General features: G+C 50.2%; 3 protein-coding genes across 4 annotated transcripts in view; 1 reads left to right on the top strand and 2 right to left on the bottom strand.

Annotated features, from left to right (window-relative positions):
- Positions 1-458, top strand: LOC142490917 (histone H2A-like). The gene has a single exon (XM_075593312.1). It carries the CDS (start codon positions 1-3, stop codon positions 412-414), a length of 414 nt encoding a protein of 137 aa, XP_075449427.1. The 3' UTR covers positions 415-458.
- A 10,361-nt stretch (positions 459-10,819) lies between these two features.
- LOC142491463 (histone H2A-like) lies at positions 10,820-20,339 on the bottom strand. The gene is made up of 2 exons (XM_075594082.1): positions 18,407-20,339; positions 10,820-11,361 (listed from the first exon to the last, which is right to left on the bottom strand). Exon 2 carries the CDS (start codon positions 11,354-11,356, stop codon positions 10,940-10,942), a length of 417 nt encoding a protein of 138 aa, XP_075450197.1. The 5' UTR covers positions 11,357-11,361; positions 18,407-20,339; the 3' UTR covers positions 10,820-10,939.
- Positions 20,340-20,552: 213 nt separating this feature from the next.
- NIT2 (nitrilase family member 2) overlaps positions 20,553-23,495 on the bottom strand; it is a 31,033-nt gene continuing 28,090 nt past the window's right edge. For both annotated transcript variants that reach the window (XM_075594081.1, XM_075594080.1), the window contains exon 10: positions 20,553-21,009. In XM_075594081.1, coding sequence (XP_075450196.1) covers positions 20,918-21,009 — 92 coding nt within the window. In that variant the 3' untranslated portion in view covers positions 20,553-20,917. The remainder of the gene's footprint in view (positions 21,010-23,495) is intronic.

Here is a 23,495-nt window from a genome sequence, read left to right as displayed (position 1 = left end):
ATGTCTGGTCGTGACAAAAAGATTCAGAAACCTGCCGCTGGCAAGTCCTCAAAATCCTCCAAGGCAGGCCTGGCGTTCCCAGTTGGTCGTATCCACAGACTGCTGAAGAAGGGTAACTATGCTGAGAGGATTGGCTCCGGATCTGCGATCTACCTGGCGGCTGCTCTGGAATACATGTGTGCGGAGGTCTTGGAGTTGTCAGGAAATGCTGCCAGAGACAACAAGAAAGCCCGGATCTTACCCAGACACATCCAGCTGGCAGTCAGGAATGATGAGGAGCTGAATAAGCTGTTTGCGGGGGTCACCATTGCTGATGGAGGAGTTTTACCCAACATTGAGGCTCAACTTCTACCAAAGAAGACCTCTAAAGGGTCCCCTCAAGAACCTAAAGTGGTTGGATCCCTGGAGTATTAAAGCTAATAAGACTGCACATATAACATTTCTTTGGACATTCCAACTTATTTATCTAAATATTTTAACTTCTTCCCATATCTGTTTTTTTTAACTAATAAATGTACAGCATAATTTTACAAATGTTTCAGTGTCTTGTTTACGTATTCCTACTTGTCTTCCTAATGTATTCTCCTGACACTCACTTCATATATTTAGTGCTGGGCACAATGTAAACGTGATATTTATTTGGATTAGTAAACACAAGAACCCGGTTAATGGAGCACTCGGAAACCCCTAGGTAGGGAAAGTGAGTGAATTGGTTAAAATGTAATTTTAATGGTAATCAAAAAATAAGACGGTACATATAAATGGCGACCTAAACACTAAAATGTTGGCTGAGTGCCAATAGATCAATTGGCACTTTATTGGAAACAGAGGTAAATTACCTCTTTAGTGGGATGTGCAGATGTGCTAGAGCCCCAACAAGGATGTGTACTTGAAGGGTTAAGTAGTAGTGACCAATTGATTTTGCAGCAATATGGACAAAAGCCCTCTAGGTTCCTGGTAGCTGCACGAAAGGAGCCCTAAAGATATAATTGCTCACACAATCCATATTTGTGTATCTTTAGGGCTCCTTATGTACTCCTTATGTACTCCTTGGTACAAGCATTCCTGTAAGGGTTCTGCAGAGCGCCAGGGGTTATGACTAGGCCTAATGTTCAAAAGATATGGAATCCTGGCCTGGCACCTATTCACAAAATACAGATTCCCAACAAGCTCTGAGAAACCCCAACCATTACCTCAAGATATATATATTAGTGTGTTCGACAATGCTATACATTTACACGCCCGGGGCGAGTGTATTTAACCTCTGGGTGAGCAACTATTCGCCCAAACAACACATGTGTTTGTTTGTTTTTAAATTTTCCCTGCTCGCGCTGGACCAAAAAAAAAAAAAATGCCGGAGGCGGGTTCATGTTGTTGGGGGAGATTACCCCGCCCCCGGCTCTCTGAGCAGTGCCTTCGCTCCTCCCCTGCCTCTCAGTAATACTTTCCATCCTCATCAACGCTTTAACTCTTCACCCTTCCGGCAGCCAGCCCCTTCCGCGCCTCTGTCTGCCACAGGCCCCTGCAGGGCCATCTGTAACCCCCCTCCCCCCCCACCACTACCATCGGGCCATCCGCCCCCCCACCTCAATCGGCCCATCATGTTGGGCCAGAGCGTCCGCAGGCCCCCAAATGCCCTCCCACCTACTCGCCCTCCCCACCTACTCACCCCTCCCCGCCCTCCCACCTACTCACCCCTCCCCGCCCTCCCACCTACTCACCCCTCTCCGCCCTCCCACCTACTCACCCCTCTCCGCCCTCCCACCTACTCCCCCCCCTCCGCCCTCCCACCTAATCACTCCCCTCCGCCCTCCCACCTACTCACCCCCCTTCGCCCTCCCACCTACTCACCCCCCTCCGCCCTCCCACCTACTCACCCCCCATCCACCCTCCCACCTACTCACCCCCCTCCACCCTCCCACCTACTCACCCCCCTCCGCCCTCCCACCTACTCACCCCCCTCCGCCCTCCCACCTACTCACCCCCCTCCGCCCTCCCACCTACTCACCCCCCTCCGCCCACCTACTTGCACAACCCCACCACCCACCTACTCACCCCCCTCCGCCCTCCCACCTACTCACCCCCCTCCGCCCTCCCACCTACTCGCACACCCCCACCACCCACCTACTCACACCCCACCTACTCACCCACCTACTCACACCCCACCTACTCACCCTCCCCCCTCCCTCCCACTTACTCACCCTCCCCCCACCCTCCCACTTACTCACCCTCCCACCTACTCACCCTCACACCTACTCACCCTCACACCTACTCACCCTCCCACCTACTCACCCTCCCTCCCCACCCCCGTCACCCACCCTCCCCTCCCTCCCTCTCTCCCACCCAGTCACCCTCCCTCCCTCCCACCCAGTCACCCTCCCTCCCACCCAGTCACCCTCCCTCCCACCCAGTCACCCTCCCTCCCTCCCACACACCCAGTCACCCTCCCTCCCTCCCACACACCCAGTCAACCCAGTCACTCTCCCTCCCACCCAGTCACCCTCCCTCCCACCCAGTCACCCTCCCTCCCTCCCAGTCACCCTCCCTCCCACCCAGTCACCCTCCCTCCCTCCCACCCAGTCACCCTCCCTCCCTCCCACCCAGTCACCCTCCCTCCCTCCCACCCAGTCACCCTCCCTCCCTCCCACCCAGTCACCCTCCCTCCCTCCCACCCACCCAGTCAACCCAGTCACCCTCCCTCCCTCCCACCCACCCACCCAGTCACCCTCCCTCCCTCCCACCCAGTCACCCTCCCTCCCTCCCACCCAGTCACCCTCCCTCCCAAAGTCACCCTCCCTCCCAGTCACCCTCCCTCCCTCCCAGTCACCCTCCCTCCAAAGTCACCCTCCCTCCCTCCCACCCACCTGCCCAGTCACCCTCCCTCCCTCCCTCCCTCCCACCCACCCGCCCAGTCCCCCTCCCTCCCTCCCACCCACCCGCCCAGTCACCCTCCCTCCCTCCCACCCACCCGCCCAGTCACCCTCCCTCCCTCCCACCCACCCGCCCAGTCACCCTCCCTCCCTCCCACCCACCCGCCCAGTCACCCTCCCTCCCTCCCACCCACCCGCCCAGTCACCCTCCCTCCCTCCCACCCACCCGCCCAGTCACCCTCCCTCCCTCCCACCCACCCGCCCAGTCACCCTCCCTCCCTCCCACCCACCCGCCCAGTCACCCTCCCTCCCTCCCACCCACCCGCCCAGTCACCCTCCCTCCCTCCCACCCACCCACCAAGTCACCCTCCCTCCCTCCCTCCCACCCACCCAGTCACCCTCCCTCCCTCCCTCCCACCCACCCAGTAACCCTCCCTCCACTCCCACCCACCCACCCAGTCACCCTCCCTTCCTCCCACCCACCCACCCAGTCACCCTCCCTTCCTCCCACCCACCCACCCAGTCACCCTCCCTTCCTCCCACCCAGTCACCCTCCCTTCCTCCCACCCACCCACCCAGTCACCCTCCCTTCCTGCCACCCACCCAGTCACCCTCCCTTCCTCCCACCCAGTCACCCTCCCTTCCTAAGTCACCCTCCCTTCCTCCCACCCACCCACCCAGTCACCCTCCCTTCCACCCACCCACCCACCCAGTCACCCTCCCTTCCACCCACCCACCCACCCAGTCACCCTCACTTCCACCCACCCACCCACCCAGTCACCCTCCCTTCCTCCCACCCACCTACCCAGTCACCCTCCCTTCCTCCCACCCACCCTGTCACCCTCCCTTCCTCCCACCCACCCACCCAGTCACCCTCCCTTCCTAAGTCACCCTCCCTTCCTCCCACCCATCCACCCAGTCACCCTCCCTTCCTCCCACCCACCCACCCAGTCACCCTCCCTTCCTCCCACCCACCCACCCAGTCACCCTCCCTTCCTCCCATCCACCCACCCAGTCACCCTCCCTTCCTCCCACCCAGTCACCCTCCCTTCCTCCCACCCACCCACCCAGTCACCCTCCCTTCCTCCCACCCACCCACCCAGTCACCCTCCCTTCCTCCCACCCACCCACCCAGTCACCCTCCCTTCCTCCCACCCACCCACCCAGTCACCCTCCCTTCCTCCCACCCACCCACCCAGTCACCCTCCCTTCCTCCCACCCACCCAGTCACCCTCCCTTCCTCCCACCCACCCAGTCACCCTCCCTTCGAAAGTCACCCTCCCTTCCTCCCACCCACCCACCCAGTTACCCTCCCTTCCTCCCACCCACCCACCCAGTTACCCTCCCTTCCTCCCACCCACCCACCCAGTCACCCTCCCTTCCTCCCACCCACCCACCCAGTCACCCTCCCTTCCTCCCACCCACCCAGTCACCCTCCCTTCCTGAGTCACCCTCCCTAAAAGTAACCCTCCCTTCCTCCCACACACCCACCCTAAAAGTCACCCTCCCTTGCTCCCACCCACCCAGTCACCCTCCCTTCCTCCCACCCAGTCACCCTCCCTTCCTTCCTCCCACCCACCCACCCAGTCACCCTCCCTTCCTAAGTCACCCTCCCTTCCTCCCACCCACCTATCCAGTCACCCTCCATTCCTCCCACACACCCACCCAGTCACCCTCCCTTCCTCCCACCCACCCACCCAGTCACCCTCCATTCCTCCCACCCACCCACCCAGTCACCCTCCCTGTCACCCTCCCTTCCTCCCACCCACCCACCCAGTCACCCTCCCTTCCTCCCACCCACCCAGTCACCCTCCCTTCCTCCCACCCACCCACCCAGTCACCCTCCCTTCCTCCCACCCACCCACCCAGTCACCCTACCTTACTCCCACCCACCCACCCAGTCACCCTCCCTTCCTCCCACCCACCCAGTCACCCTCCCTTCCTCCCACCCACCCACCCAGTCACCCTCCCTTCCTCCCACCCACCCACCCAGTCACCCTCCCTTCCTCCCACCCACCCACCCAGTCACCCTCCCTTCCTCCCACCCACCCACCCTGTCACCCTCCCTTCCTCCCACCCACCCATCCTGTCACCCTCCCTTCCTCCCACCCACCCACCCAGTCACCCTCCCTTCCTCCCACCCACCCACCCACCCAGTCACCCTCCCTTCCTCCCACCCACCCACCCAGTCACCCTCCCTTCCAAAGTCACCCTCCCTTCCTCCCACCCACCCACCCAGTCACCCTCCCTTCCTCCCATCCACCCACCCAGTCACCCTCCCTTCCTCCCACCCACCCAGTCACCCTCCCTTCCTCCCACCCACCCAGTCACCCTCCCTTCCTCCCACCCACCCAGTCACCCTCCCTTCCTCCCACCCACCCACCCAGTCACCCTCCCTTCCTAGAGTCACCCTCCCTTCCTCCCACCCACCCACCCAGTCACCCTCCCTTCCTCCCACCCACCCACCCTGTCACCCTCCCTTCCTCCCACCCACCCACCCTGTCACCCTCCCTTCCTCCCACCCACCCACCCTATCACCCTCCCTTCCTCCCACCCACCCACCCTGTCACCCTCCCTTCCTCCCACCCACCCACCCAGTCACCCTCCCTTCCTCCCACCCACCCACCCAGTCACCCTCCCTTCCTCCCACCCACCCACCCAGTCACCCTCCCTTCCTCCCACCCACCCACCCAGTCACCCTCCCTTCCTCCCACCCACCCACCCAGTCACCCTCCCTTCCTCCCACCCACCCACCCAGTCACCCTCCCTTCCTCCCACCCACCCACCCAGTCACCCTCCCTTCCTCCCACCCACCCACCCAGTCACCCTCCCTTCCTCCCACCCACCCACCCAGTCACCCTCCCTTCCTCCCACCCACCCAGTCACCCTCCCTTCGAAAGTCACCCTCCCTTCCTCCCACCCACCCAGTCAACCTCCCTTCCTCCCACCCACCCACCCAGTCACCCAACCTTCCTCCCACCCACCCACCCAGTCACCCTCCCTTCCTCCCACCCACCCACCCAGTCACCCTCCCTTCCTCCCACCCACCCAGTCACCCTCCCTTCCTGAGTCACCCTCCCTAAAAGTAACCCTCCCTTCCTCCCACACACCCACCCTAAAAGTCACCCTCCCTTGCTCCCACCCACCCAGTCACCCTCCCTTCCTCCCACCCAGTCACCCTCCCTTCCTTCCTCCCACCCACCCACCCAGTCACCCTCCCTTCCTCCCACCCACCCACCCAGTCACCCACCCAGTCACCCTCCCTTCCTCCCACCCACCCACCCAGTCACCCTCCCTTCCTCCCACCCACCTACCCAGTCACCCTCCCTCCCTTCCACCCACCCACCCACCCAGTCACCCTCCCTTCCTCCCACCCACCCACCCAGTCACCCTCCCTTCCTCCCACCCACCCACCCAGTCACCCTCCCTTCCTCCCACCCACCCACCCACCCTTCAAAGTCACCCTCCCTTCCTCCCACCCACCCACCCAGTCACCCTCCCTTCCTCCCACCCACCCACCCAGTCACCCTCCCTTCCTCCCACCCACCCACCCACCCAGTCACCCTCCCTTCCAAAGTCACCCTCCCTTCCTCCCACCCACCCACCCAGTCACCCTCCCTTCCTCCCACCCACCCAGTCACCCTCCCTTCCTCCCATCCACCCACCCAGTCACCCTCCCTTCCTCCCACCCACCCACCCAGTCACCCTCCCTTCCTCCCACCCTCCCACCCAGTCACCCTCCCTTCCTCCCACCCACCCACCCAGTCACCCTCCTTTCCTCCCACCCACCCACCCAGTCACCCTCCTTTCCTCCCACCCACCCACGCAGTCACCCTCCCACCCTCCCTTCCTCCCACCCACCCACCCAGTCACTTTCCCTTCCTCCCACCCACCCACCTACCCAGTCACCCTCCCTTCCTCCCACCCACCCACCCAGTCACCCTCCCTTCCTAAGTCACCCTCCCTTCCTCCCAGTCACCCTCCCTTCCTCCCACCCACCCACCCAGTCACCCTCCCTTCCTCCCACCCACACACCCAGTCACCCTCCCTTCCTCCCACCCAGTCACCCTCCCTCCCAAAGTCACCCTCCCTGTCACCCTCCCTTCCTCCCACCCACCCACCCAGTCACCCTCCCTTCCTCCCACCCACCCACCCAGTCACCCTCCCTTCCTCCCACCCACCCACCCAGTCACCCTCCCTTCCTCCCACCCACCCACCCAGTCACCCTCCCTTCCTCCCACCCACCCAGTCACCCTCCCTTCCTCCCACCCACCCACCCAGTCACCCTCCTTTCCTCCCACCCACCCACCCAGTCACCCTCCCACCCAGTCACCCTCCCACCCTCCCTTCCTCCCACCCACCCACCCAGTCACTTTCCCTTCCTCCCACCCACCCACCCAGTCACCCTCCCTTCCTCCCACCCACCCACCCAGTCACCCTCCCTTCATAGTCACCCTCCCTTCCTCCCACCCACCCAGTCACCCTCCCTTCCTCCCACCCACCCACCCAGTCACCCTCCCTTCCTAAGTCACCCTCCCTTCCTCCCACCCACCCACCCAGTCACCCTCCCTTCCCTCCACCCACCCACCCAGTCACCCTCCCACCCAGTCACCCTCCCTTCCACCCACCCAGTCACCCTCCTTTCCTCCCACCCACCCACCCAGTCACCCTCCCACCCTCCCTTCCTCCCACCCACCCACCCAGTCACCCTCCCTTCCTCCCACCCACCCACCCAGTCACCCTCCCTTCCTCCCACCCACCCACCCAGTCACCCTCCCTCCCACCCACCCACCCAGTCACCCTCCCTCCCACCCAGTCACCCACCCAGTCAACCCAGTCACCCTCCCTCCCACCCAGTCACCCACCCAGTCAACCCACCCAGTCAACCCAGTCACCCTCCCGAGTGTCACCCCCCACCCAGTCACCCTCCCTCCCTCCCACCCACCCAGTCACCCTCCCTCCCAAGCACCCACCCACCCTCCCTCCCACCCACCCAGTCACCCTCCCTCCCTCCCACCCACCCAGTCACCATCCCTCCCTCCCACCCACCCAGTCACCCTCTCTCCCTCCCACCCACCCAGTCACCCTCTCTCCCTCCCACCCACCCACTCACCCTCCCTCCCTCCCACCCAGTCACCCTCCCTCCCACCCACCCACCCAGTCACCCTCCCTCCCACCCACCTACCCAGTCAAACCCAGTGACCCTCCCTCCCAGCCACCCACCCAGTCACCCTCCCTCCCACCCACCCAAGTCACCCTCCCTCCCACCCACCCACCCAGTCACCCTCCCTAGTCACCCTCCCACCCACCCACCCAGTCACCCTCCCTAGTCAAGGTCACCCTCCCTAGTCACCCTCCCACCCCCCCAGTCACCCTCCCTCCCACCCCCCCAATCACCCTCACTCCCACCCGTCACCCTCCCTCCCTCCCACCCACCCCGACAAGACACCCTCCCTCCCACCCACCCCGACAAGACACCCTCCCTCCCACCCACCCCGACAAGACACCCTCCCTCCCACCCACCCCGACAAGACACCCTCCCTCCCACCCACCCCGACAAGACACCCTCCCACCCACCCCGACAAGACACCCTCCCTCCCACCCCCCCTGACAAGACACCCTCCCTCCCACCCCCCCTGACAAGACACCCTCCCTCCCACCCCCCCTGACAAGACACCCTCCCTCCCACCCCCCCTGACAAGACACCCTCCCTCCCACCCCCCCTGACAAGACACCCTCCCTCCACTCCCACGCAGACACCCTCCCTCCCACCCAGTAAAGTCACCCTCCCACCCAGTCACCCTCCCTCCCACCCAGTCACCCTCCCACCCACCCAGTCACCCTCCCTCCCTCCCACCCAGTCACCCTCCCTCCCATCCAGTCACCTTCCCACCCCCTACTCACACACTCACCCACTACTCACACGAATAGTCACACATCCACCCGACTAGTCACACACACTCACCCACCCGACTAGTCACACACTCACTTCTTAATAGCAATTTACGCCTTTTTTTTAAGTGGGGGTGGGGCTAGGGGCGGGACTAATGGCAGGCTGGGGGCGGGGCTAGGTGGCGAGTTGATTTTTTGGTTGGGCGAGTAGATTTTTGGGTGATTTGTCGAACACTGTATATATTCTCAAAAGGAGCGCTAGTGGGCGTGGCTAAATGTATACAACAAAAAACAAATGCCCAAAGCTACTTCCATTGTGACAAAAATACACAGTGCAATACCTATATATCTCTTGTAAAAAGGGTCATTTAGTTTAACCCCCCATGCCTCCACACAGTCTGCAGTACCATGGCCCCAGCCTGAGAATTGACTGGAGTTTCTCACATCACAAGTCGCCATTAAACAGCCCAACATACACACAGATTAAGCGTACCTGCTTGCAACATTAGCTGCAATGCTAGAACAGATTTGGTTGTTCTATCAGGTCTATAACTTGTCTTGCCATAGTCAGTCGTTGGCCCAGGTACAGACAAGGCAGCACCACGACTCCGGTAACTAGGGGAGAACTGTATGCTGAGATTCACCTACATCAGAGTGACTGTCTTATTTTCATTTCTGGTTGCATTGGCAACATTTGCTTTCATTGCAAGTGAAAGGTTAAATTATTTAATTATTAGCATTAGGCGCCGCTCAGTATCTGTTTTTCCAGGTACAGAAAGCCATTCAATTATCCAGGTTAAGGGAATATTATTGTGCCTGGAGCAGAGGTGGTTCTGTACAGACCAGCAGGACAGGTTAACACAGCGGTGCGCAAACTGGGGGGCACAGGGAATTTGCAGAGGGGGCACGGGCTGTTACAGAGGCCCCGCGCTCTTCCCCCAGGCATTTAATTTAATGCCGGGGGAGGCGGGAGGCCTCTGTAACCTCACTTAGCTACTGTTAGCTGTAAAATGTACTTTAAAGTGTGCAAACAATTCATTAAGAGCAGAAAGCTTTACTTATTAAAGTATATCTATTATAAAAAGCAGTGCTTAAAATTACAGTGGGGGGAAAAGGATTAAAATAGTTATAATAAATGTAGACTGATTTAGCAAAATAAAGGATAAACAAAGAATCTAACTTCCGTTACTATCTAACATTGATCACATGGAGGGGGGGGGGGGGGGGGGAGGAAAACCTTATGACGTTTAAAGCCTGTCAATACATAAAAAGACCTCATAACTTAATTTCTCAAATATTTAGACAGACACCATCTTCACTGTTCCGTCTGTACTTAACATATACGCCTGCATCTAGGAATTTGACAGCCTAACTTCTGTTTCACCTGCAAAAATAGATATCTGTCCTTGACACCTCCTAATAAAGTGTTTGGCATCATTTGATTTGTCTCATTGCAACGGCTACAAAAATGTATTTGTTGTTATTCTTGCAAATAGGTGTCAGGCCAGGATTCCATATCTTTTGAACATTAGGCCTAGGTTCCTGGTAGCTGCACGAAACGAGCACTAAAGATATGGATTGTGTGAGCAATCGTATTTGTGTATCTTTAGGGCTCCTTTCGTGCAGCTACCAGGAACCTAGAGGGCTTTTGTCCATATTGCTGCAAGATCAATTGGTCACTACTACTTAACCCTTCAAGTACACATCTTTGCTGGGGCTCCAGCACATCTGCACACAGACCCACTAAGAGGTAATTTACCTCTGTTTGCAACCACGTGTCAATTGATCTATTGGCACTCAGCCAACATTTTCGTGTTTAGGTCATCATTTATATGTACCGTCTTATTTTGATTACCATTAAAACTAAGTTTTAACTAATTTACTCACTTTCCCTACTTAGGGGTCTCCGAGTGCTCTATTAGCCGGGTTCTTGTTCTTAAGTTTACCAATTCAAATAGGTATCACGTTTACATTGTGCCCAGCACTAAATATATGAAGTGAATGTCAGGAGAATACATTAGGAAGACAAGTAGGAATACGTAAACAAGACACTGAAATATTGGTAAAATTATGCTGTACATTTATTAGTTAAAAAAAACAGATATGGGAAGAAGTTAAAATATTTAGATAAATAAGTTGGAATGTCCAAATAAATGTTATATGTGCAGTCTTTAGCTTTAATACTCCAGGGATCCAACCACTTTAGGTTCTTGTGAGGACCCTTTAGAGTTCTTCTTTGGTAGAAGTTGGGCCTCAATGTTGGGTAAAACTCCTCCATCAGCAATGGTGACCCCCGCAAACAGCTTATTCAGCTCCTCATCATTCCTGACTGCCAGCTGGATGTGTCTGGGTAAGATCCGGGCTTTCTTGTTGTCTCTGGCAGCATTTCCTGACAACTCCAAGACCTCCGCACACATGTATTCCAGAGCAGCCGCCAGGTAGATCGCAGATCCGGAGCCAATCCTCTCAGCATAATTACCCTTCTTCAGTAGTCTGTGGATACGACCAACTGGGAACGCCAGGCCTGCCTTGGAGGATTTTGAGGACTTGCCAGCGGCAGGTTTCTGAATCTTTTTGTCACGACCAGACATCATGGTAACTGCAGCAGGAGGGGGGGGGGGGGGAGAACGAGGGGGGAAAAAAAATGTTAATTCTACTGTCATTTTGCAAACCAATACAGCAAGTCACTTTTAGGATCACTAGTAACACCCCCCCCCCCCCCCCAAAAGCCAACTGGTAGATGTAGTATTTTTTTTTTATTTACACTCATCAGAACCCAATCTGATTTTATAGCTGTAATATCTATTGCTGAACAAATAAGACATACAGATGTATTTTTATTTGTTTATGTTTTAATACTGCTCTTGAACACGTGCGTTTCTAGAAAACCACATTTAAGGGACAAAAAGGGGCTTTAATATAGAATCAATGACAATTAATGGGAACATTTTAAAGCCATATTTATGAATGAAAGGAAAAATGTTTGCTTGGTGAAGGTATCAAGGGGAGTTTAACTTGATCGGTTCAGTTCCACCACAGCTCTTTAAAGTCAGCCCAGTGTTGACCTTTGGAGCATATTACCAATATTATTTTCTCCCATTTTAATACATCTAAAAAGATCGTCTGCAGCAGTGCTCACATGGCACTCAACTTGCCCTATACCAGCACATTGCTTCTTGGCTGTTCCCCATGCAGACTGCAAAGAAATAGTTTTATCCCAGAATCCACAGTCAAAGGATCTTTAAAGTCTAGGGATGTGAGGGGGTTTGAAGCCATGTTTAGTCAGGGCTAATTGAGCAGAGAAAACGAGATATTAAAACCAATTCAGGTAGAAATAGCCTTGTTAGCAGTCATGATAGTGCAGAGTAAATGGACTCAATATGAAACAGGTTGGTAATATACACCCAAAGGACAGTTTATGGTAAAGGGAGTGATATTTAAGTGTAATGTGCACCCTCACAGATACAGTATTATACATCCTAACAGCACCTGTAAATGTGCATTAAGTGAATTTAGTTTGAGTCTTCTGTACTTATTTATATTGTAAGAAAATTCAAACAAGATTTATAAAGTCACATCCAAAACTAAAATAAGTAGAATTGGAGCCATGATACAGATTGTCTTTACATAAAGTTAATTACAATGAAAGGCATGACTGAGGGAAAATGTATAGAACAGCAGATATCTATAAATCACCCACCTTAAGTGTCCAGACACAGAAATGATCTTTCACAGCAAAAAGCCTCTACACCAAAAGTAAATGTTTCCCTTGCAAACACCTGATCTTTTATACCTTCAACATTGCAGCTAATTGCAATTACAAACACATGGACTTAACGGTGCAGCCACTTAAAACCAATCACAACCTTTGCAATTTAACTCTCTCAGTGCCAAAGGGGACTGCAATATATTTCTCACAGGATGTGACGGGGAGAATTCCCAGTCTTACAATTAGGTAGGAAAATCTGTACATTTATGAATAAAATAACATTTGCATTGTAACTGGATAGATGTTAATACAAAACTCCATGAGCTAGATACACCGAGTAAAAACATGAATAAACCTCTCAATTTCTCAAGTCACTGACCCAGTTTAATTATCCTATCTTCTGGAATAATCTGAATTCAGTTACAGAAATGTCTGTATCACAGCAATTGCACCCAAAGGCGGAAGGATTGGCCCAGCTAGTAAAGGCACTATATGTGAAGAATGACATACACTGAGTTTGAAGCAGGGGAGCAAGGTTCAAATCCCAGAGTCAGCTCCTTGAGACCTAAGGCCCCAGTGCCTCAGACCACGCGCCCGCACTGCAGACAGGCGGCACGTGGAGAGGCTCTTGACCGCTATCTGAGGTCTGTAGGGAGCAGGAGCTGAAGCGGGGGGCGTTGCCAAAACGGGTCGGGTGGGCGCGGCAATGACGTCGGGGGTCGGGGCCATCACAGTGTGTCAGGGGATTTCCTTCCCCGCTCCCCGCGAGGGATGGGGTGAGGCAAACATAAAAGTACAAAGGAAAGGGGGGGCAGCAACATTTCGGGGTCTGGAACCCCTTCTTCAGGCCCGTTCCCAATAGATACTAGGGGCCTCATGCAGAGAGCAGCGCTATTTAAAATTGGAGAGGGGAATAAAAAGTAGGTTTAATGGAGAGTTTTATTCTCCATATGCAGAAATGGGCGAAATCCGCTTTTTTTAGCATTACTGCATGTGGAGAATTGTAAATGAGGAGATGCGCGCAGCTGAAAGGGAGAGAAAAAAATCGGGCATTTTTTTTTTTTCCCTATAGCCGGCGAGCTCCTGCTTCTTGAGAAAATTGCGCCAAAAACAGCCGCTAGATGGCGAGCGCGCCTTTCTGAATTCGGATATTTTTCAGACTGGCGAGATGTAGTTTCTCGCCAGCCGCGCGGCGAGATTTTCAAATAGAAAAAAAAAAATGGCGCGTTTTTCCTACCTCTCCATTTTCAGCTGGTTTTTCTCCGGAAAATGGCGAGATTTTAAATAGCGCTGCTCTCTGCATGAGGCCCTAGGTATCTAATGGTACTTCCCAATTCCCTGTACAAATCTCACAAGAAAGCACCAACAATTTTGCAATGATCTATGCACGTATTCACCCAAGGGGTTAACTAGCTCAGTCCAGAGGTAACACTAAAGCAAAGAGCAATGGTAATTTGATCTAACCTCCCAGGAGATTAGAGTGGGCACACAACAAGAGTTCAGCAACAGCCTACCGGCTACAGTTCAAAAAATCAGAGGGCTCCCGGTCGGCACAGCACTTCAGCACCGTGTGAGCAGGAGCATGTACTCACTCACTGCAGCTACGGAACTGGTCTGTATAAACTCTGCCTTGAAGCTTTTTGATGTCAGTGCTCTGCCTTGAAGCACACCAGATCTGTTTAGCCTAACAGCTTAGTTAGTATACTTTTCACATTTAGGCAAATCCCTTTATTGTACGTTGTGGTTTCACACTTACTTTGTGTTTTTCATTAAAAGATTTTGTGCTCACCTATCCCCTTACTGTCTTTTGTGTGCTGGGAACATTCATATATATTTATTTATTTTTTTTGCAACCTTTCTACTTGCTAAGGGAATAAACCTACAATCTCCAAAGGGCCCCCATCCTCCAAGAAAGAGGCAAAAATCTTCAAAGCTGTAAGGGGGGACCCTCAGAGAAAATCAGCCAGTCAGCCTCTATCAATACTAGAGACAGAAAGACATATCTTGCATACTAAAATTGGAATCTATATGCTGCTTACGGGGACGCTGTACCCCCCAAAAGTAAGGGATGTATACACAGAGGTCTGAATAGATCAAGCTAAAATGGCGTCTTGAGGCCCATGCTCCGAAATTCCCCGAGCCTCCTTCTAAGCTTATGTCCGCAAACTAACCTTATCTAATAACCTCACAAAAGCGTCTCATCTACCATGGCCTCCAAAATCCCCAAAAAGAAAAAAAATCAAAGCGAACTACGAGATTACATTAAGAAACATGACCGACCACCCGTACAAAAAGCAGATCTGGAAGACCCCCCCTCATCGGAACACTCAGGCTCTGAAGCTGGGGTGGAGATGGAAAAACTCTCCACGAAGTCGGACTTGCTCACCTTTTACAACAGAATAGAATCTCTAATGCATAGGGCAGTAAAAGATCTAAAAGTTGAAATATCCTCTCTCGGGGAAAGTACCAGCTCCCTAGAGTCAAAGGTCGACGAAATGATCACCCATCAATCTCAAATGGACATCGAACTCAGAGAGGTGAAGGCCCAGCTTAAAGAGGTCAAGGATAGACAGGAAGACACGGAGAATAGAGACCGCCGTAACAACCTCAGGGGGATCCCGGAATCAGAGACGGATGTCTAAAGATTTCTAGGCAAATGGCTAACGACAGCTCTCCCAGAATTCACAGAAGAATCTCTCACCCTGGAGAGATGCCACAGAGCCCTGAGAATGAAACCCCAACCAGGTGACAAGCCAAGAGATGTGGTGCAGAGATTCCATTACTTTAAAACAAAGGAGGCTTTCAATTCGGCTACAAGAGGCTCAAGAGATCTCAAGTTTCAAAATATACCATTGCAGGTGTATGCAGATCTAGCACCATCCACTCTTGCCAAAAGAAGAAGTTTACGAGAGGTAACAGCAAGATTAAGGGACTGCAATGTCAAGTACAGATGGATGTTCCCATTTGGTCTTACGGTGATTAGAAACGGGAGACCTCAGACTTTCAGGCACATGGAAGACGGCGAAGATTTCCTCAACTATTTAGGTCTGGGTACCTCCTCTCCAAGCACTGTGGCGGAAGAAGGAGGCCCTTCTACCCTGGTCACCTCTTGGTCAACAATCCCCATGAGAGGATCTCCCCGCCCGGACCCCCCGACGAAACAACCACCCGCCGAGAAGACCAAGGCTTGAGATGTTTAGCGGTTCCAATTTCTGGTAGGAGGTTTTATCCTTTCCCCTCTACCTCTCCAGGCAATAACCCAGCCCTGTTCCAATCGTTTCTCTTTTTTTCCGTCAATAACTGTGAGCCGGGGGGGGTCCGCCGGTCAGACCCCTCCGCAGATGGAGAAATGCAGGTTTGGAATCTCGATGCCAAAGAATGGAGACTTTTTTGCTCTGAACTATCAAGAAGGTTCAGTATATTCGAATAACCCGATGGATTTTCTAAAGGTCTAACTGTTATGTTAGTGACTGTCAGTAGTACTGATGAGGTACCAGTTGGTCCGAATTGACAAGAATAAGCGATAAAATGACAGATATAGCGTTATACTATTGTGTTCTAAAGGTTAAGTTTATGTATAATGTTATACCATTATGTTATAAGGGTCAAGTATATACATAGCGTTATACTATTAGATTCTAAAGGTTAAGTTTATACTAGAATGCTACAATACGGTTCATGTGAATTGTTTATGTTGTATATGTTAAGGTTTCTCTATATAACAGACCCAAAAAATGCCCAAGGAGGTCTCGGGGTGAGAGCGAGGGCCGAAAGATTTGTAGAGTCCTGACCACGACCCCCAAAAAATATCTCTGTGTCCGTGAAGACACAGTTGCCCTCGTTTTTTTCTGTGGTTTCCCCTTACCACAGATTTTGTACCCAAGGGCAGTTGGGCATGTGGAGTGTCTCCTCAGAGACACATCCTTGCTCATCCTTTTTTCTTTTTAAACATGGTTTATTAATTTTTTTTTCTTTTTTAGGTTCCCCCCTACCCTTTTTTTCTTTCTTTTTCCCTGTCCCATATCCCAGAGCAGCTAACCGGTGAAGAACATAACAGAAGTTCGATTGGACAGACTATCTGGCTATGCTTGTCAGCGCCGCTAACCTTGGTGTACAATGTCTGTTAAGGTAATCTCGCTCAATGTAAAAGGTTTTAACTGCCCCAAAAAAAGAAAAATGGCAATGACAGATCTCAAGAGGAAGGAAACAGACATCAATACCTATCCCCCCTCCCCGTTTTAATTTTGTACCCACCCCCCTGATAATTTTCCCTCTATTCAAGTTGTATTACTGTATAATTTCGCATAATCTAATAAAAATTTCAAGTATACAAAAAAAATAACGTTGTTTTCAGCTGAGGACAGAAACGCACAGGTCTCCTCGTTCTGCTCACTGTAAATCAGGCAATTGGCTCCTGGCAGCGAGGGGCAGTAACAAAAATGGCCGCCAACAGCTTTCCTGGGGGACAGGACTAGTTCTTGTCGTTCTTGCTTAGTTAAATTGTCACACAAAGGTGCATTAAATGTGTAACCAGTCTCTCAAAGGTGGTGATAAAGGGACCTTTAGAGGCATTAGGACAGAAAGTTGATCTTTTTTTTAAATCTGTATGCTGGTGGCTAAAGAAACTGGACAAGGATTCCTCGAGTGAGTCACTATTGTCTATTTGTTCTGACAACAGGCCCTCTAGATCAGAGAGTGTGCAGTGGTCACTAAAGACTAATAGAAAATCCTGTGGCAACGGATCCAAACCTGCAATTCCAAGTAAAGGTTGGTACTGCGGTATGAGTTCCGTCATCACATTCTCCCTTGTTGGATTTTTATCAGCAAAGATTTTTTTAGACATAGTTTGAGTAAAACATTGTATGTCTATGATATGAGGGGCAAAAATGAGTCCTTTGTTTAGAATGGTCAGCTGTCCTGTGGTTAGGACTGTGTCAGAAATATTAATGTCCCAATGTATCTAGGAATAGTTTTTCCTCTTTGTCACACCCCTTTGTTCTCCTCTTCTTTTTGGATCTCCTCACCCTAAATTTTTTTGTGATTCACGATCTTTCTGGAACAGGGATGAGGGTTCCGGATGTTCTGGAGTTGATGAATCTCACTGTTGTCTTCCCATATTGCTTCTTGTCCTCCACAGGTCCTCTGTAAGATCAACGAACACTGAGCGATTACGGATCTCTCCATCAGACCATGCTAAAGCAGTTCATAGCCCATGAGCTTCCCAACTCCTGAGTTTCCTCTTGTCCTTACCTCAATTACTGTGAATAGCTGAAGAGACTAGTCTCAGAAGACCTGTCCATTATGGTGCTGGGCATCTCTTAACAGTACCCAGGAATACCATCCATGGGATGGCTTGCAGCTTACACGGATCAAGCATCCAGTGGCAACTGTCTTAATTTTTTATTTTAGTTTCGTTAACGTACAATCAACTGCTGTAACTTAATCTCAGTAGTGCCTCCAATGTAACCCCTCTTTATTTTACCTCAGATTATATGGCCTATCACTGGAGGTGGGAGCCTGAGTCCTATGTGTTACCGTTTAATGCATATAGTGTGTGGTACATGTTGTGTGAGACTGTAGTGACTAGACACAACACAGTGGTAATAAAGAACAAGATTTTTATACGCATATAGCTATCATTTGTGGTGTTACATATCTCATATGAATCAGTATAGTGACTCTTAATCTCAGAATCACTCCATACACATATATACTTAAACAAAGTATACCAACAGTGCGAACGCTGCGCAAACAAATAATAACTTTTATCTCTGTCTGGCCTCCCAATCATGGGGTACTGGCCTGTAGATCCTGGTGTGCTAGCACAATCGTTGGAGCTCATAAACTGTGTATGTGTTGCAGGCCTGGTGCTTCACAAAGATCAAACTGTGATGGCAATATAACTGCAGTTTATATCCTTTGTGGGTTAGCTCACCCACTCCAGCCCAGTGTAATTCCTGCACATCTGGACTCCCTAATCTCTCTTTAGTAGCCTCTGTCTGCCTGCTTCCCTCTGCACTGTCAGGTCCTGGTCTCTACTGGGCCCTGCTGCATGCACTGGTCCAGTGGGGCAACTGTCTCTCTCTGCAGTTCCCTCTCTCTTAGGGGTCATGCATAGACTCTCTGTGCAGGATGGGCCTGCACACCCTCACTCCCTTTCCAACTGTCACTCCACTGGCTAAGCAGTCACATGGTCCAGTGGAATGTAATTCTTAAAGGGGCCATGTACTGTGCTGATAGCAGAAACAGGGGGTTACAGATGTAAAAACATTTTGACCATCATAGTTATTTTCCAGGAAAAATCCTGAGATCAATCACGATTACTGCAGATTTTTGGAACTGATACTGCATTATGTTCTCAGTCAACTTAAGCCCCAAGCAAAATCATTACATAACTGTAATACGGTTGTGTTTTGTACAGTCAAACTTCCACACCTCAATTATTGTTTCTCCCAAGTTGGGCAACTTTATTGAAACTTCTTCATAGATAAAATAATTGAGTACAGAGCTCTTAGATCTTAAGATCAAAAATTTGAAGAAAAAAAAACCTTTAAAATATCTTATGTTATGATTAACAAGGAAAGAGGTGTTATGTGGTTGATTGATTTCTATGCCATTTAAATGTCTGTACAGTATGTGTTACCACGTGCTTTCATTTTCTCAGTTTAAAAAAAAAAAAATTCTGGATGGACTTTTAAGCAAAAAAAACAACAAATCTTACAAATAAAATCACCAGTTTGTTTTATTTGTTTATTTCATGTCGTCCTGAAATCAGATTTTTTTTTTCAACAATATTGTTTTTGCTATGAGAAATGTAAAGACATTATATACACCCCCGAAGAAGCTCCACCGGTTCGGCGCGAAACTATCACCATGTTTTAGTGATGGCCTTCTTGTGATATCACAGGTGCTACTCTGGGACGGGGGCAGGGAGGCAGGTATTTGTTTGGCTCAAGAAGCATGCCAGTCTCTGTAGGATACACGGATATCCTGCTATGATTAACTGACCAAAGACATAAGTAACCTAAACTTATATGAGCCTGTGAAAGGTTGTCCGTTAGCCGCGCAGATAATAGCAGACACTCTAGTTAAACTGATTACGGAGCTGACCTTGTTCTGGGACAGAGTATCCCGAGGCAGCTATCCGTATTTTAGGGATCCAGTTTATTACAACTAGGGATTAAAGTACAATTTCCAGGTGCTGTAGTTTAAGGTGCAACCTAGTCACAAAACAGACTATAGAGTTTATCAGAGCTGAGGCATAGTATTCCCAGGTAGCTGCCCACAACTTTATACATCTGCAAGGTAGGCACTAGCCTGGCACTCTAATTCTGTTAAGGGCACAAAGATATAGATATAGTATCTCACAGAGCTCTGCTACTCTAGATGTATACTGTAGTATAATTATCCGGCTATGTAGCAACTAGGTATTCACACTCAGCTCGGTTCAGATGTTGTTATATGGCAATTCCTAGGCTAGATCCAGTACTTTTTGACTATTACAGCAGTCGACTCCTGGCCATACAGTTTCCTGGGATACAGTTACTATTTTGTTTGTAACTTTCCTCTACCACGCTATATGTTGCTATTGATAAGTACAACATACAGGATACTACCATCAATTTAGCAACAGTTACTCTCTCCCTTTACATCAGATTTTTCACAATAGTTTTTGTCACCACTATAGGGCGACATCTTTGCAAGGTGTTTATTTTTGTTCACGGTTTATTTTTGGTGTGTGTTATATATTCCCTACCTGCAAGGGACTAATAGGAGACACCCCCTAGACTGGTTATTACTTGGGAACATAGCTCCCTTCCTCTCAGGGGAGACTATACCAGTAGACTATTGAGGCATACTACCACCTCGGAGACAGGCACATATAGGTTGTTTATTTCAATAACTGAGCTTGCCAACTTTACTTAGAGACCACACAGGCTCGCTCTATATGACGAATACAGCGTGTGCACCTAGTTAGGTTTTTTTATTGTGTTTTTAGATTTTGTGTAACAAAAATGTATTATTTAGAATTTATTATGAGGTCTTCTTCCGAGTGCCCTGAATAGGGTTCTGTATCACAGTAACAATTCCAATTATATGTTTAATTCTTACAAATGCATCACATTACATTTGGCAGCAATTGGGCTAGTACTCACCTGTTTATTTATAAAAATATGATTTTAGAAAAGGGTGGTTTTATGAAATGCCGAATTCTTTGAAAATAGTTTTGATATTTTACCAGAAAAACAGGAAGACATACTACAGGCTGAAGTTATAATCTGATCCCCCCAGGGTAGACTGCACACAGTGTTTTAGGCCAATCAGGTACATTTCAGGGGTTTGATGGTGGCATGAGAATTGTGGCAGAGATCCATTTAAATAATAAACTACTTGGATCTTTTAATGCGACAGCACACAGTATCAGTATCCTTATTCACAGGTTATTCTAGTCCTTCTTCGCTTCAACACTGTAAAGATCGAGGCGACGCTGACTGTGAATAGGTATTTGCTGACGGATTTCCGCAAGATACTGCAGGTCTGTAAAGGAATGAGGAACATTTATCATTTTATAACTTTGTGCCCAATATAACACACATGTTATTGGTTTATGCTCATATTGAAAAGTATATTTGCCAATATATAGTATTAATACTACTTTGGGGCAACATTTTCAATCCTGCCAATATTAAATTGATTTTTTTTTTTGGAAAATGCGTAAATTTGACATTTTTACTGCACTACTGTAAATCATTATTTCCTTTGCTGCTGGTGAAATCTAATTTCCTCTAATCTCAAGGGATAAACCTGTGTTATTTGTGAAGCCCTTGGGATGTACAGTAAGCTTGATGATTCCTTGTATTTACCTCAAATATATTTGTAAATAATAATCACATCCTGTCTTCGAAGTCTCTTTTCTAATGTAAACAATCCTAATTTAGCTAGTCTTTCCTCAGAAGTCAGACATCCCATCCAGTGGTGGCGCTTTTCTAACTGGAAAATGTGAAGAAAAGTCGTTTTTATGGAGTAGTGCCTAAAACTGTACTCCATATTCAAGGCACGGTTGTACTAAGGATTCCTATAGTGGCAAAATTATGCTGTCATCCCTTCCATCTATACCCAGGTTTATACAGAACAAGCTAAAGTGTGCAGCGTTGCTCAGGAAATCTAAGAAATCAAGAAATACTGAAATATATAGATGGATAATTAAATATTTGTTTCTTAATGCAAAATTCCCTGCTTAAAATAACAACTCTACCCATAATAGTTTCATTGCCTCTGATATCCTGAAGTGTTCGATCGAGAGCCTCTAATGTGTGTTTGTCAGACATTGTACTCTCGCCCCCAAACAATGAGCTTGCACTCTTAAAGAACAATGGCTGCTCCTGTATTTGTGCTAATGTTGCAATTGGATTTTCAGAGTGACCAAGATGAAGTGGTAGCTTGAGGGTTGTGTGATGGGATCATGTCATCAGTGATGCCATTTGTGAGTTGTATCCAAACATACACATGACCATGCACCTTGACCTCAGGAACCATCATTCAAAACTTATGATATCTTAAAAGTTGTCCAAATGAATAGCAAACAGACAAACAACTTTCCAAAATATATAGTAAATAATATCTAGTTAGACACTGCAGTTGCTGCCTGACATTAAGCACCATAGCTAAGCCTGCTGTCTACAATCACTGTATAAATCTGTTGCCATCATGGACTGACCTAATTTTGTCCCATTTAGTTTGTAGGTAGCATACTTATTTTTGATTCCCAAATGCATAATCTTACATTTATCTGTATTAAGATTAGCCTGTCCTTTAGCCTCTCCAAATTTCAACTTTATTCAAGACTTTCTGTAGAGACATGGTATCCTGCTCTGATTTTACTACCTTCAATAGGACTTTGTACTCTATGCCTCTACCTCGAGGTTGTTAATAAACAAGTTAAAACGCAGGGGTCCCAGTACTAACATTGGGGTACTCCACTTACAACTTTAGCCCCATTTGAAAAGGTTGCATTTATTGCCTATCCTTTTAAGTAGTTTTTAATCCAGGTGCAAATATTTGCACCAAAACCAATTTCACTTTTTTGTACACTAACCTAATTGTGGCCCTGCATCAAACGCCTTTACAAGATCTAAGTATATCACTGCAACTGCTTTGGTCTAAATTTCTACTTATCATCTACTCATACAAACAAATAAGGTTAGTTTGGCATGACCTATCACTCATAACTCCATGCTGGCCATTACTAAAACAGCTCAACCCCGTTATAGCGCGGTCCTCGGGGGCCACCCGATCCGACCGCACAACAACCGGGGTCACGATAATTAAAAAATAAAAATAAATTGCCGCCACGCACCCGATCGGGGGGAGGTGGAGTGAGGTGCCGCCAGCCCTACACGATCCCCCAGCAGCCACGTACTTCCCCCAGCAGCCCCAGCGATCCCCCAGTAGCCCCGCACCGATCATCCCAGCACCGATCCCCCCAGCAGCTCCGCATCGATCCCCCCCATCAGCCCCATGATGCCCCCAGCAGCCCCGCACCAATCCCCCCCAGCAGCCCCACGATGCCCCCAGCAGCCATGACACCAGAGGTAGGGGAGTAGGGGGGCTGTGTGTGTGTGTGCGTGCTGGTGCTGTGTGCTGTGTGTAGTGTGTGCTGGTGCTGTGTGTGCAATGTGTGCTGGTGCTGTGTGTGCAGGTGCTGTGTGTGCAGTGTGTGATGTGTGTGTGCTGGTGCTGTGTGTGCAATGTGTGCTGGTGCTGTGTGTGCAGGTGCTGTGTGTGCAGTGTGTGCTGGTGCTGTGTGTGCAGGTGCTGTGTGTGCAGTGTGTGATGTGTGTGTGCTGGTGCTGTGTAGTGTGTGCAACATTTTTTTTAAAATTCGGAGTCCACGCTCAAACCGCGGGGGTTTGCTGTCTTTTGTTATATCCAAAACGTTATCCTGAAGATTACCACTTCATAATGGCTCAAGTAGTTTTAGGATTACAGGTTTGTAATTCCCTGGTAGTGATCTACCCTTTTAC

This window comes from Ascaphus truei, chromosome 3 (genome assembly GCF_040206685.1).
Source record: "Ascaphus truei isolate aAscTru1 chromosome 3, aAscTru1.hap1, whole genome shotgun sequence".
Lineage (NCBI taxonomy): Eukaryota > Metazoa > Chordata > Amphibia > Anura > Ascaphidae > Ascaphus > Ascaphus truei.
Note: the sequence above shows the minus strand (reverse complement) of the source record. Positions and strands in the feature narration are given on the sequence as shown.